The sequence below is a fragment of the Notolabrus celidotus genome, chromosome 5 (assembly GCF_009762535.1).
Source record: "Notolabrus celidotus isolate fNotCel1 chromosome 5, fNotCel1.pri, whole genome shotgun sequence".
NCBI lineage: Eukaryota > Metazoa > Chordata > Actinopteri > Labriformes > Labridae > Notolabrus > Notolabrus celidotus.
Window position 1 is genome coordinate 39,254,284 of NC_048276.1, and position 14,149 is coordinate 39,268,432.

At 39.6% G+C, this 14,149-nt stretch overlaps 1 protein-coding gene across 7 annotated transcripts in view; it reads left to right on the forward strand.

The window, feature by feature from the left end:
* Positions 1-16: 16 nt before the first annotated feature.
* Positions 17-14,149, forward strand: part of LOC117812476 (core histone macro-H2A.1) — a 36,233-nt gene continuing 22,100 nt past the window's right edge. For 3 of the 7 annotated variants that reach the window (XM_034683230.1, XM_034683233.1, XM_034683231.1), the window contains exons 1-4: positions 8,000-8,057; positions 11,170-11,370; positions 12,775-12,881; positions 13,055-13,246. In XM_034683230.1, coding sequence (XP_034539121.1) covers positions 8,015-8,057; positions 11,170-11,370; positions 12,775-12,881; positions 13,055-13,246 — 543 coding nt within the window. In that variant the 5' untranslated portion in view covers positions 8,000-8,014. Of the gene's footprint in view, positions 355-465; positions 560-1,628; positions 1,737-7,999; positions 8,058-9,630; positions 10,150-11,169; positions 11,371-12,774; positions 12,882-13,054; positions 13,247-14,149 lie in introns of those variants that run through there. The other 4 variants (XM_034683237.1, XM_034683235.1, XM_034683234.1 and 1 more) reach the window with 4 other exon arrangements.

Below are 14,149 nucleotides of genomic sequence, written 5' to 3' on the forward strand. Positions count from 1 at the left end.
GTTTTTCCTGCAGTCCACATGTATTCAGGGGAAGGTTGAAACTCAGCGTGAGGGTGGTCGCTGTGGAGGTGTTACATGGCATGCAGAGGGGGAAAGTACACCTGGGGAATAAATCAGATTAGAAAACAACAGGAACATCCTCCCTGCTTGTATTTTGAGATACATACTCAGATATCCAAGCTGTTTTTTAGACTAAATTGGGCTATAGTTGTATTAAACTTATGAACATTTCTTAAAACTCTAAAGTTGAATTGGATTCAACCCCATATATAAAGTTTGCTTCTAAAATAAGAAAAGAATAATCTTCGAAACAACACTGGAACCAGGTTTCTCACACTATATAAAGACCTGAAGGTACAGTCATTGTTTGTGTGGGTCATTGTTTTGTTTGTTTGTTTTTTGTGCATTTTGAACCCAAAATGATATGATCTATTTTCTCTCTTATTTGCACTGTCAACAATGTAGCTGTGGAGGTAGCAGATGATTAATCAAAAACATTGAGGGTTTAATCCATCAACCCTCTGGTAGCTCTGAAAAACTGTATTAGTGAACCTTAAAGGTAAGTTTTGGAAATATTTATCTTATTTCAAAGATCATGAACAAAGCTATCAGTGTGGCCTGATTTCAGCCTGTCAATGCCTTTAAAAAGGCAAATTGTTTCCTACAGCAGTAAGACAGTGCACTTTAAGTAAACCTTTCTCAAGCAGGAGTAAAAGATCAATTTTAGGCTGCATACACATTTTGGTGCTGTATTATGAATTTTCATTATCAGGATAATGGATGTTGCATAAATTGAACCTTAATGTATGTTTATGATATAGAACAATATCACCTTGTGATCACACACGGGAATCAATACCAGATTTTTTGTTGCGTTGACTCATCTGAGAATGTTTCCAGACTTATCCTTTATTCCAACACATTGTATTTCTTGGAGAACATTTAACCACCATTAACAGGCTCGTGGAAAAACATCATCTTCTATATTTCAAAAAGTGTTGTGCTAACTTGTTTTCAGTCTGGTCCTCCCCAAAGAAACTTGAAATGAGTTAGCTCACTGACGTTTAATGGGATGATTTCTATCCTCAGAGCGGCTCCTCCTCCAAGATCTGTTGAAAATATCTTCACCATGCTTTTCTGTAATCATGTTTTTCTGCACTGTTCCACCACTACAGCTTTACACAATGACTATATTGATGACTACAGTGTCTACATGTCCACACTGTCCTCTGCCTTTCCTCATTAGTGATATCCCCCACAGCTATCATTTTACTCTCCCTGACCCTGATAACCTCGGGCTGCAATATGTGGCTCTACAGCCGCTGATAATTATCGAGCAGGAGTTCAGTCCACCGTAATCATTATGTAAAATTAGCCTGACTTTGAACAGTGGTGTGAGGACCAGAGCTGGAAACCCCGTACACAGATGGTAAGACACGTACCACATACTCCACTTTGGACAGTTTCATGTCAGCACAGAAGCAAGTACTGCTATTATGTCATACCAGCTTAATATTATACATGTGCTGTAAGTATCTGCATATAGAACCACAGTATGGTCTGCAAATGATGAATGTTAAACACAGACACCCTGTTGTTAATTATTTTAATTGTTTTTCTCACAACAGATTATTCCTTCAAATGATCAAGATCTGGACTCTAAAGTCTGTAATCCATCAAGGGGCTCCAAAAGTCTAATACCTCACAGTTCACAAGCAGACACAGGATCACATCAAGTATGAATCCACTGAATCAGTTCATTACATTTGCAATTCTGCATTACCTCGGTCATTCCTTTAATGAGATGAACTTAATGTTATTTTAGATTTTGATCACACTTGACACTACAGCAGCTCTTGTGGTTATTTTCCATTGTTTCTGTTATTTAGTTTTATTGGAGAGAAAACAGCACAAACAGGACTTTGTTGCACAATACAACTTTTCTCTTGTGTACTGTAAAATCAAATCATTTAAATTATTGACCACACTGCAGAAGGCTTAATATCCTGGATATCAAAAAGTGAAGCCATGGTTCCTCTTTAATTGTTCTAAAGCTGACTAAACGGCCGGTGCAAAGTTACAGTATTTCTCAATTGTTAAAACACTAAACCCTTTTGTCTGAACCAAATTCCTAAGCGGCCTGAACCTCTATATTCAATCAGTCACTCCTTTGGCAAAACCATAAGCACTTCTTACCTGTTAGACACAACTTCAAACACATTCTCTCTCACTAAAACACATGTTGTTCTGTGATGCACTTGTGCTGCATAAAGGTAAGCACAGGTATCAAAAGTTCAACACATTTGAAGCACAGGAGTCACAGCTTCAACACATCCACTCAGAACTGATCACACTTGTGGCTCATGATGTGAGGAAACCAGTATAAGCCTGGATCCGGCACGTAGACCTGATGCTGTGGCCGAAGGATTGTAGAGACTGTAACCACTTCAGTTTGATTTTGTGGATTACACTGTAATGTTCTTCTCGTTTATATTTGTGTTTACTTTTTTTTTTTTTTACTGTATACAGGAGCTACAGTGGATTTCAAAAGTCTACACCCCTGTTAAAATGCCAGGTTTTGTGATATAAAAAAATGAGACCAAGATAAATCATGTCAGAATTTTTTCCATGTTTAATGTGACCTATAACATGAACAATTCCACTGAAAAAAAAAAAAAATTTTAGGGGGAAGAATAGAAACTAAAAACTAAAATAATGTGGTTGCATAAGTGTACACACCCTTTAACTAATACTTTGTTGAAGCACCTTTTGATTTTTTCTTTGCACTCCGTTTTCAAGTTCAACCTTGGTTTCATCAGACCATAAGACATTTGATGCTTTTGGGAGACTTCATGTGTGTTTTTGAAACATGTTGCCGGGCTTGGAGGTTTTTTTTCATAAGAAATGTCTTCCGTCTTGCCACCCTACCCACAGCTGAAACATATGAAGAATAGGAGAGATCTTGTCACATGTAGTACACAGACAGTACTAGTCAGAAATCCCTGCAGCTCCTTTAATGTTGCTGTAGGCCTCTTGGAAGCCTCCCTGACCAGTTTTCTTCTGGTCTTTTCATCAGTTTTGGGGGGAGGTCCAGTTCTTGGTAATGTCACTGTTGTTCCATATTTTCTCCACTTGATGGTGACGGTCTTCACTGTGGTCCATGGTATATCTAATGCCTTGGAACATGTTTGTACCCTTCTCCTGACTGATACCTTTCAACAATGAGATCCCTCTGCTGCTTTGGAAGCTCTCTGTGGTCCATGGCTTTTGCTGTAAGATGAACTGAGGACATGTCATGAAACTCCTCCTAGAACTGATCTTTATTGGGATTAATCAAAGTCACTTTAAATTATGACAGGTGTATACTGACTACTATTTGTCATGAGTTTGAATGTGATTGTTTATTCTGAACACAGCCACACCCCCAGGTATAAGAGGGTGTGTACACTTATGCAACCACATTTTATTATTTTTTCTTTTATTCTTCCCCCTAAAAAAAAAAATTGTTTTCAGTTGAATTGTTCATGTTATAGGTCACATTAAAGGTGGAAAAAGTTCTGACATGATTTATCTTGGTCTCATTTTTTTACATCACAAAACCTGGCATTTTAACAGGGGGGTGTAGACTTTTGATATCCACTGTACATTCATGTATCCTACTGTGAACAATAAACATGATTTCTCCAGCTTCATGTCCTTAGCATTGTGTTTTCAGTGTTTTGATGTAGTGTGTAATGACTGCTCAGTATTGTTTTAATTTTGATTGACTCAGGGTATGATCTGACAACATTGTTTGGTTTTGCAGGAAGAGTCAGAGGTTTGGTGAATGTAGTTTGAAAATTGGGTTTTGTGCTTATAGTGTTGAGAAAATTGTGGTGGACGTCAACAAATGTGTTTTAGCAATTGAGAAATACTGTAAGAAGTGTACCTATGGAAGTCTTCACAACAGCTCAAGTCTGCAATGAAAGAGTTGATTGTGTGTGTGGCTTTAATGCAAAAAGCCTTTTGTTCCAGTGCACAGCTCAGGTCTGACCTCTGGTGTCAGGCTGGTGACATTGCATCACTAAGTTTTGGGCTTTGACAAACATCTGTCACATGCTGTTCTCTTCAGTGACACCCTGAGGGCTGCAAAGACTCATGACCTATTTTGTCATTTGGATGTTTGTGTGTGGAGTGTCAGAACTAAAGTTAGCTTACATTTGTGTGAAGTTGGTTTATTTGTAATTTCTTAGATTAGTTTTAACACTACTCAAACTTTACTGACTGCTGGGGTATTTAATCCATTGCAGGACTCAATGTCTCATATCAGAGTGCTTCTTTTTCTACCTGTTTGTAGCAGTTTACTCATTATGAAAACATGGGTGTATACAAATACAGTACATGCTCTTCTACACACTGTTCTCATTGTGTCTACACATTGACTTTGTGCTGCAGAACCTGTTCTGTCTATGTGTATCTGCCAACTAAAGTATTATATAATGCTTTAATAAGCAATGCACTTCATCCTCGTTTCTCTACAACCAGTGAGTTAACTTCAAGTATAACATTATGTGTGCCAGGGTTTCTTTTAGGATACAGCTCAGAGCTGAACCTAAGGGTTATGAAATACAGCTTTTGATTGATTAAATGTGTGGCATTGCATGACAGTTGAAGAAATGAAGTTTGTAGTTGTTTGCCATCATCTTCATAATCATACTTGTGAAAAGAACACTACTGTGTCTCTTCTATGTCATGCTAAAGATTATCTCCCAGACAGTAGAACACATACTGTAGTGGATTGTGAACAGGTCTGCTCACTGAAGACCTTTTCACTAAGGACACGTTGACATCTCAAGGTGGCGTAAGCCCTGGTGTAACTGCATTTAGCTGCTTCTAGTGTTTGTTGTTCTGGGTTTGTGCATGCTGGCTCACAATCATACATCATATTTCATTGAATTACAGTAGACATTGTAGATGTTATAACTCCTGGGCCTATCAAACACCTATCTTGTGACTCTTTGCAAACAAAGGAGTGGGTAGAGCTGAGTGTTTATACCCATGCCATAAAAACTTTGCAGAAAGAGAGTACTCAAGAGTCAGGAAGTACCGCTATGGGTCAGGGAGCATGTTTATTTAAATACTTAGCAGATAAACGGCGTATATTTTCAGATTAATTGGTGTATACAATTTTATCAACAGACAAATAACTCTGGTTTTCACTCCAGCACAGTAGGTGGCAGTAAGTCTTCCTCTAGGCTCCCTCCAGTCACCACATGGGAAAAGCAATGCAGTTTAAAGGTGCTAAAGGAATCAGCAGGGCCAGGTACAGGTCTGACTAAGGTTTCCCCAGGCGCAGACACAATCAATCACAATTACAGCAGTTTGATTAAATCCAATCCCACATGCCTTCAGATCTGAGAGGCAGCTGCTATTTTGACTTCATGGCTGAGAACAAACCAGGGACCATCGATTGCTTTAATCTTTGCCCCCTTTAAAAAGATAAAGCAAAACAATGACCCCCATCACACAGCACTGTGCTGAACACGGCTCTACCTGTGGACGTTTCTCTTATGGGAGTGTGTTGGTTCGGATCGTACCAACTGCGATCCAACCCCATTTAATTAGACATGGCTGATTGTTTCCAATCCACATTGCTCTAAAAATCTCAGAAAACTGCAGGTTGTTCAAAACGCTGCTGTAACAGGAAAAAATAAATCAGATCACATCACTTCTCTTTTTAAAACTCTGCACTGGCTCCCTGTTTCTTTAAGAATTGATTTTACAGTTATTTTACTTCTTTTTAAAGCTCCTCCATACATCACAGATCTCCTGTCATTTTATGTTCCAGCTCGATCACTGAGGTCCTCGAATGCTTCCTTTTTAAATGTTCCTCGTGTGTCTCACACAAAGAGAGAGAGCTTTCCGTTTTTATGCCCCTGAACTCTGAACTCTCTGCCTCTGGACATCAAAACGGCGAGCTATCTGGGTGTTTTTAAAAGTAAACTTAAGACTCAGCTTTTTATTTGGAATATTGTATTTTAGCCCTGGACTTTATTATTATTATTATTATTATTATTATTATTATTATTATTATTATTATTATTATTATTATTATTATAATCATTGCTTTAACATTTATTTATCTTATTTATTTATTTATCTTTTTATTTATTATATTCATCTGATCTTGTTAACGCTCCCTTATTTTAAACTTTTCTTTCCACTCTTACTTATTTTATTAATTTTACTGTCTTGATTTTATTTTATTTGTAAGTATTTTATTTATAATCATGCCTTTTAGAATTGTACCATTGCTGTTGTTTTTACCATCACTTTGGGCTGCATGTTTACATGTATGAAAGTTGATATATAAATAAAGTTGAGTTGAGTTGAGTACAGAGCACAATTCAATGTCACACATTGAAGCTCTCATATGTTCAGTGAGTTCCCCTTCAGTTAGGAGAAGTGGGTGTTTATGATCAGACTCCTGTGGACTCCAGGTGAAAGGTTGGCTTAAGTAACATACCAGTTGTTGTACTTGTATGCACCAACTGTTTTGTCTGTCTGATCTGTGATATCTTATCTGCTGCTCTCAAGTAACTGAGCTCATTATAAAGCTCCCTGGCTGTATTTGGTTGAAGAGGTTTCTGTATTAGAAAGCTTTTGCCTGATTGCCAAACTCTGTCATGCACACAGGTTTGATAATCCTTTATGTTTGTTTATTAAGTACATTTGCATCATTTTTACACTGTGTTGATAGCTTGTCCATGTTAAGGTAAACACATTGTTTGTCCTCTTGGGCTGCATGGTATTTACAACAAGCTTGCATTGTGAAACAAAAGCTCATTGAACCCTCTTACCTGTTGATTCTCACAACACCTGTATGCACTGCTGATGTAAAACTAGACTCTGTCTGCTCCTTGATCAGCAGCCAGCACAGCAGCCACAGCATTAGCCATCAGAAAAGTAGGTCCACGGTGTGTTACAGTTTATTTAATTGACATCACCAACCTGCAATGTAACCATTACACCTGAGCATATTGTCATGGTTAATAATAATAATAATAATAATAATAATAATAATAATAATAATAATAATAATAATAATCAAAGAATCAGAATCAGAATCAGAAATACTTTATTTATTTGGAGGGGAAATTCAGTTGTTACAGAATGCTTCACAGACTGAATAAAACAATCAAAATATTAATAGAAAGATGTAATTAAATAAGATATAAATACGAACACAATAATATAAATTGGATTATTAATAATAAGTATACACAGAAGCACAGAATAGTTAGAGTTTGCTATATGTACAAAAGCACTGGGAATGAAGGTGATATATACAGGATGTTAAAGTGGCAGGGATATTGCACAGTGTATTGTACAGTATATAATATCATTTATATTATTGATAATAATAATGATAATGCAATTAATTCATAATGCACTTGACACTCAGAGCAAATCCCAAAGTGCTACAAAACGCATCATAAAAACAGCAAAGGTACAAACAAGGTTAAAAACAGACAATAAGAACAAGTTCAAGAATAAAAGAGTTGTTTGTTAAAAACATTGCGGTTCAGTAAAAAAGATCAAAGCAGCAGGAGAGAGCAGATAAAAACTAGGAGAAACGATATATCATGCAGTTCCACCACTAAGTGTTACTCAGATTTAGTTTATGCATGTTAGAAAGATAGATCAGCTCTATCTCATTTGAATGCATTTGTATAATCCGTTTTTGTCTGATAGCTCTGTGGATGATGTGTAAAGTCAACAAAGTATGAGAAAAGCTGTGATTTCAGTCTGTTTACTTTAAAGAGAACTTAAGACTTCATAGTGTGGACAATACTTTCCTTATATTCAATGCATTACAACCACACACTTAGTTTATTGTTCAAAAAACAAAAAACAAAGAAACACTTCTTCTGAAACAGTCACACTATTTCACACTATCAAGCAGCTCCATTAATTGAATGTGTTCAGTGCAGCACTGAAATATAACCTGTGCTCTGTCCAGACAAGTCCCAACATGTCTTGGCCTGCCTTGAGGTCCATTAATCTATCATTTAAAGGTCCTTGTCCTTTCTCCCACAGTACTATCTGATTTCTCACATTCTTGTGACATTAACTTATTATATAAAAGCTCAAGTTCAAAGCATTTTAACAATTTTACAATTGTTCCAAAATTCAACTTCAGAGAAATGTTGTACTGCATTCATTCTGGGAAATGTACTCTAATGACTTTGGGGATCTCCTGAAAAATCCTTCTGGTGCTATTTTTGACTTTAGCTGAAATTTCCTCTGGGGTCAGTAAACTCAGGACGAGAGAGACTTTGTGCCAATGTCCTGATGCTCATGAATTCAAATTACTTTCTGTCTTCTTCTCATGTTCATCCCATAGGTTCATCCTCAGGAGAAATGTTGTTCATTTGGATAGCTAACAACTAGCAACACTAATTACATCCTCTTTAACTGCTTGAGTGCTGCCATTGAACAGCAAATCTTAGCATGCTAACCATAGACTGTAGAAATAATGGGCGTAGTATCCGTGACACCACCCATCTGATCCTGAAGCGCCGTTTTGAAGCTGATCATCAGTGACAGCCATATTGGAAATGCTGAAGTCAACTTAACTGCTGTCGAGCTAGTGTGATGTAAAGAGGCGGGCCTTTGAGCCTTTCAGCCAACAGCTACAGTGTTCCCGCCTGTCAATCAAGTTAGCCATGCCCTTATTTGGGCAAACTTGTAATCTTTGTATTTCGAAACTGCTGCGTTATGAAAAAAATTCATCCCCCGTACAGTGTGTGCCGATAGAGAAATGAGCTATCCAGACTACACTCGTCTTTTGAACCAGACTGTAAACATGTCTATTTCTGCTGTAAAGATCGTCTTCTTTGAATGGGTGTGTAAGTGGTTTCTGGTACTTCCAGAGCCAGCCTCAAGTGGACAATCGATGAACTGCAGTTTTTAACACTTCCACATTGGCTTCAATCCTCGTGGCCGGAGGTTGCTGATGAAGTGCTAAACCAAGGGTGAACACAATAAAAAACAAAGTGGTCAGCATTAAATGCATGTCTTAAAGCTTATTTAAGGAAGCTGTGCATACATTGATATTTATGTCCAAAACTATATCACAAGGTTAGTTTTGGATTGTGCTCAGACAAAAATGTTAGTTACAGAAAATCTGAGCACATGACTGTTTGTGTCTGTTTGCTCCAGTCAGTACACCAAATATATATCAGTGGTAAGTTCAATGGTCATATAGGCCTACCTGGTACCACCTGGAACATTTTCATCACTTGTAGTTGCAGACTGCTCGTGCAAATGTTTGAGTAACTGCCAATTTCTGTTGCCAAAACTGTAAGATACACTGCATACTATGATTACTGCTTAAAATCCCTCAAAAATCAATTAGTGGTGTCAAACTCAACTGGACATTTAATGTCCTTCAATTCTGACTAAAAAATCAGAAATAGGCTCATCAAACATGCAGACTCTAAAAGGCTTTGGAGCAGGATAGTTGAACTAAACTAAAAGAAAGAAAGGAATAAAGAGAAGGTGCCCGGGATCAGTGCCGCCCCTGTAGACATGTATATTGAGTTGAATGTGAGTAATTGATCTGTTCAGTGAGCGGTCAGCAGTGTTGTAGTGGACAGGGTGGAGGTGTGAAGGGTTAAAGCCCAGCAGCAGCAGCAGCAGCAGCAGCTCTTGCAGCAGCTCTGCTCTCCAGCATCGCTCGGCGGGCTGACTCGCTCCGGTATCTGTGCTCGCTGTGGATTGTGGGAGCAGAGGACTCTGCCCAGGCTTGTTACCGGAGAACGGGAGACATTTTCCGCTCTGCCCTGTTTTGTAAGTAGTCCTCGGGGTTTGCACACCGCCTTGACAGGTCGACCAGGGTGTCTTCCTGACAGCTGGGCGGGTTTCCTGGGTTTTCACGGGGCCGGTAACGTTTCTGTTCGGTGGTTTTGTGGAGGCCGAGAGAGAGACCGAGCTGCCGGGGCTGACAGGCCGAGAGAGAGACCGAGCTGCCGGAGCTGACAGGCGGGGAGGGAGGGAGGGAGGAGCGGGCAGCTGCCGGAGCTCTGCCGGGGTTATTCCCACCGAAAACTCGCTGACCTCACCGGGAACCGTCGGTCGGTCGGTTGACAGCTCGGTATTAGCAGTGTGTGTAGTTCCTGAATGTGTGTGTAGTTCCTGAGTGTGTGTGTTTATTAAATGAGCCGGTGTGAGGCGGCTGTTGGCATGCGGAAATCGCTGCCTGTGTGTCGGTGTCCAGCAGGAAGAGCTTCCCGGTGTGCCGTGAAACACACCTTCCTTTCGGTTCACCTGACAGCGGACACACACCGGGGACACAGCTCTCCGGACTGTGTGTCGGTACCGTTCTGGGTCCCCATTGATCCTAATGTGTGTGCTTTAGAGCAGATTCAGCCTGGCCTCTGGTGCTGCTAATTGATTCAGTAACACAGAGCTAATTGGTGTCGACATCTGGTCCTGTAAAAACATCGCTTCAGTCATATTCATTTTCACCTGTCAGAACATTAGACAGTGATTTGAGTCGGAGAGTCGTTGTTTGGTACTTAATTCAACCTTTAGATCATAATCTTATGCACATTTACATCCAATAAATTACCACGTCATGATGCTACTGCCATATTTAATTATTAAATATGTGTTAGAAGCATAGTGATGATCAGTGTCCTCCTGCTGTCCTCAGAAGGATCCTTAAAAACTTAGAAATTCACCTTTGAAGAGTAAAAACTGCTGGAGATCATCATGGAAGTGTTAATGGACGATCAATGATATTCATTTGTTTGATTGTACAATTTGAACCATCAAGGATGTAAAAAGTGTTTGTAAAAGATCAAAAGGTGCCACCTTCATATAAATCATTCAAATCTGATGTTGAATAGACAGTTTCTAGTTTGTAGTAGAAATGTGAAGAAAACAGATAGCAGCCTTTTTTCAATCAATCAATCAATCCATCAATCAATCAATCAATCAATCAATCAATCAATCAATCAATCAATCAATCTGTATTTGTATAGTGCCAAATCACAACAAACGTTATCTCAATATGCTTTAATCAGCTGTCAGCAGACATTGTTGGAGTCTGGTGTCATGCCTTCATTGATCAATATCAGGGATTCAGATCTGTTAATAACCTGTGTTGATGTGTCCCTGCAGAGAGAGACACTGGTAACTGTTTCAGCATCATGTCCAGCCGAGGAGGAAAGAAGAAGATGACCAAGACGTCCCGGTCCACCAAGGCCGGGGTCATCTTCCCTGTTGGGCGCATGCTTCGCTACATCAAGAGGGGCCTGCCCAAATACCGCATTGGGGTGGGCGCACCGGTCTATTTGGCTGCTGTCCTGGAGTACCTTACTGGTGAGATTCATTTTGTTGATATATTAAAAATGTTGAATACAGAGGGCGACTTGTCTGTATATAATGGGTGTTTGAAAGCAGGGGTTCCCAAACTTTTCTGCCGGCAACTCCCAAAATGTACGTGCCAAAGACTTGTGACCCCCACTATCCCACCAAGTGATTAAATGTAGCTTCCTAGTTCATTTTGCTGGTCTGCAGAAAATTAGATACCTATGCACATGTGTCTTTATGTCCTGTGCTGTTATGAATTAACTGCTGCTACTGATGCTTGAGCACTTCTCAAGCAAGGCTCTAAAAAAGATGATCAGTTGGTCAATTATTCGATGATTTTAATTTCAAGAATTCAAAAACATCAGATAAAATCATCTCGACTCAAAGAAGTAAACTTGTAATATGTGCAAAATGTTTGCATGGAGTCTTTGAAAGAAGTGGTGAAACCAAAGGCTGCTCTAAGTGGGGAATTTATTCCATGAAGCTGCCACACTTTAAAGCTACACTTACACAGGGACCCTCCTGCCTCTCAGCATTAATAAGAATAATATGAAGTTATTCTGTGAGGCGCACGTGGTCTCTGAGTCCTGATGTAGACATAATTCAGCTCATTTTGAAAGACTTTGACCCGAGCACTCCTCTCGGTTTAGGTATACGCTCTGACATCAGAAAGCCTGTTTGTTTTTGTATTATTTGCGGATCCAACACAAGCATGCTCCTCCGCCTGCAGCGCACTGCTCAGCTGTTCAGGTCTGCAGCTTCAAAGAGACAAAAATACAACTAAACTAAATAATGAGTGATTCTGACTGTGCTGATGTCATGCCGTTTACTGCGGACACGTGGACACCTTTATGAGCTGGAGTTTACAGAGGAAAAGGAGATTCAATGCACCGGAGGAAAAAGAGGAGAAACTCAGAGCTAAACTGGAGAGCAGGAGAGATCCAGAGTTACCTGGTGGTTCAAGTGTGTAAACTGTGAGCATTAGCTCACTTAACAACAGTCCCTCAGACCTTTGGGAATTAAGATATACCAGCAGATCACAGTGTGACTATCAGTGACATAAAACTCATACAACCCCACTTCAAAAACAATAAAATATCCCTGTAAGAAGCAGAACCCGGGTGTCTCCTCGTCATATAACTGAAAACAACTGTCTGGCATCATTTCCCGTAGCCCGTAGCAGTAAGAAGCCTCTTTTTGCCCTCCAGGGGGGGGGGCGTCCATAAGTGTGAGACGTCACATCACGAAAACTATGAATTGATGTATTTGACCTGATGCTAGTCATTTAGAATAAAAGTAACACAGTTTATACCTCTGTTGTGAACTTAGTCTACCCAAGCACGCATGAACTGGTTTTTCTAATGTTTATCAATGAGCTGCTCTGATTGTGTTTTTTAATTTTCTCCCATGCAGCAGAAATCTTGGAGCTGGCAGGAAATGCCGCCAGAGACAACAAGAAGGGTCGCGTCACGCCTCGACACATCCTGCTGGCCATCGCAAACGATGAGGAGTTGAACCAGGTGGTTTTAAGTTTCTGAGAAGATAAAGAAAGTTGCATGTATTAAAAGTTATTATATTATTATTATTTCACATGTATCTTTAGGTTTTAGTTCTGCTGCACACTAACTAAGCTACGTATAAAATATGAATGTCTGTGTTTGAAAATCTGAATTCTTTGTCATCGCTATCTCAGCTGCTGAAAGGAGTGACCATCGCAGCAGGAGGAGTCCTACCCAACATCCATCCAGAGCTGCTGGCTAAGAAGAGAGGAGCAAAGGGAAAACTGGAGGCACCTGTCTCACCAGCACCTGAGAAGAAACCCAAACCGGTCAAGAAGTCTACGGCCAAGAAGACGAGCGGGAGGAAGGCAGGAGGGAAGGCTAAGGTAGAACCTCGTGTTCACAGCTCACTCACCTCACCGCAAATGTGACCAAGACTAAATAAGTCTGCTTTAAAAGATCAGTTTTAATCAGCTAACAGGTTTTATTTAGTGTTTGTTTGGCTGAAGAAAAGCACAAACACATATACAGTTGAAACCAGAAGTTTACATATACTGTATAAAAAGACACAATATTTTTTTCTCACTGACATCAAATCAAAGCTTTTCTTGTTTTAGGTCAGTTAGAATCACCACAATTATTTATTTTTGCTAAATGTCAGAATAATGAGAGAGATGATTTATTACAGATTTTAGCATTACTTTCTTCAAAGTCAAAAGTTTACATACACTATGATTACTGTGCCTTTAAACAATTTGGGAAAGCCCAGATGATGATGTCATGGCTTTGGAAGCTTTTGATAGGTTTATTGACAACAATTGAGTTAACTGGAGGCATACCTGTGGATGTATTTTAAAGGCACAACTCAAACACACTGCTTCCCTGTGACACATCATGGGAAAAATCAAAATAAATCAGCCAAGATATCAGGAAGAGAATTGTCGACCTCCACAACTCTGGTTCATCCTTGGGTACAATTTCCAGACACCTGAAGGCCATGTTCACCTGTGCAAACAATCATATGCAAGTATAAACACCATGGGATCATATCGCTCAGGAAGGACACGGCTTCTGTGTCCCAGAGATGAACGTTTATTGGTGTGAAATGTTTTTATCAACCCCAGAAAAAAAGCAGAAGACCTTGTGGAGATGCTGGCTGAAGCTGGTGAGAAAGTGTCATTGTCCACAGTCAAAACAAGTCCTGCACCAACATCGGCTGAAAGTCAACTCAGCAAGGAGGAAGCCATTACTCAAAAAGCCTCATAAAAAGGCCAGATTACAGTTTGAAA